This window comes from Olea europaea, unplaced genomic scaffold (assembly GCF_002742605.1).
Source record: "Olea europaea var. sylvestris unplaced genomic scaffold, O_europaea_v1 scaffold6436, whole genome shotgun sequence".
Classification (NCBI taxonomy): Eukaryota; Viridiplantae; Streptophyta; class Magnoliopsida; order Lamiales; family Oleaceae; genus Olea; species Olea europaea.
The window spans coordinates 10788-11859 of record NW_019264805.1 but is presented as its reverse complement, the minus strand read 5'-3'; the positions used below and the strand labels follow the sequence as shown (position 1 = coordinate 11859).

At 28.3% G+C, this 1072-nt stretch overlaps 1 protein-coding gene across 1 annotated transcript; it reads left to right on the top strand.

Annotated features, from left to right (window-relative positions):
• Window positions 1–431: 431 nt before the first annotated feature.
• LOC111390048 (elicitor-responsive protein 1-like) lies at window positions 432–1066 on the top strand. The gene is made up of 3 exons (XM_023015032.1): window positions 432–594; window positions 696–831; window positions 958–1066. The coding sequence occupies exons 1-3, from the start codon at window positions 512–514 to the stop codon at window positions 1009–1011; spliced, it is 273 nt and encodes a 90-aa protein (XP_022870800.1). The 5' UTR covers window positions 432–511; the 3' UTR covers window positions 1012–1066.
• The last annotated feature ends 6 nt before the right edge of the window (window positions 1067–1072 follow it).

The window sequence follows — 1072 nt, the reverse complement described above, 5'->3', positions numbered from 1 at the left end:
AAAAAAATATTAAATAAAATGTGAAGAGAAATCAATATATTTCTTGAGAAAACAAAATGAAGAGTCAAAATAAAGAGTATTATTGAAGTAAAAAAAAATGAAAAAATAAATAAAAATCTCTCTACATTAAAAGATAATTTCTATTATAAATAAAATGAGTATAAAAACCATTGACTTTTGAACAACTTGGTTTGCTCTTTCGAGTCAGAGGAATGCATTACTTGTCAACATGTTCAAGGAATTTACTTGCACGGAAATTAATTTTGATTTGACCTGGTTTAATGTGTAAATTACAAGCAATCAAATATAATAAACATAAATTTACGATGATAAACATAGATTAGAGTATGTAACATGAAATCAAGAACGAGGAGATCACAACACTCCAACAATAAAGAATGAATTATTATATAGAATTAATAATTAATGATATTTTAATTTCTATCATATTTTAGGGCAAGGTCGCAACCCTATATGGAATGAAAATTTTGAGTTTAGAGTTGATTATCCCATGGCTGATGAGCAGTATAAACTCGTGCTTAAAATCATGGCTTACGACACATTCACTGCAGATGACTATCTTGGCCAAGCAACGTAAGATAATACAAAATTTATCAAACACATCTCTTATTTAATTGCCTAGTTTTGTTTCTTATTTAGTCATATGTAACTTATGGTAACGTATATGCATGCAGGATCTACGTGAAAGAACTTATAGAATTAGGACTCGAGAAAGGAAAGGCTGAGCTTCGTCCTCAAAAATACAGAGTTGTCTTCACCGATAAAACTTATTGCGGAGAAATTCAAGTTGGAGTTACTTTTACTGCAAAGGTAACTTATGAAATAATCTCTCAAACTCTATGAAATTAATTTGATCAAATAATTAATTGCTCTTCAATTAATTTTCACTATATCATGTTAGTGATTAAGTTTTATCAATGCTTTCTTTCATTACAGGAAGAAACTGATGAAGAAGAAGAATATGGTGCATGGAAGGAAAGCAACTACTAGTTCATCTACCAACTAATTAGTAAATTCATTAATTTAATTTCATTGAAAAACAAAATTAGAA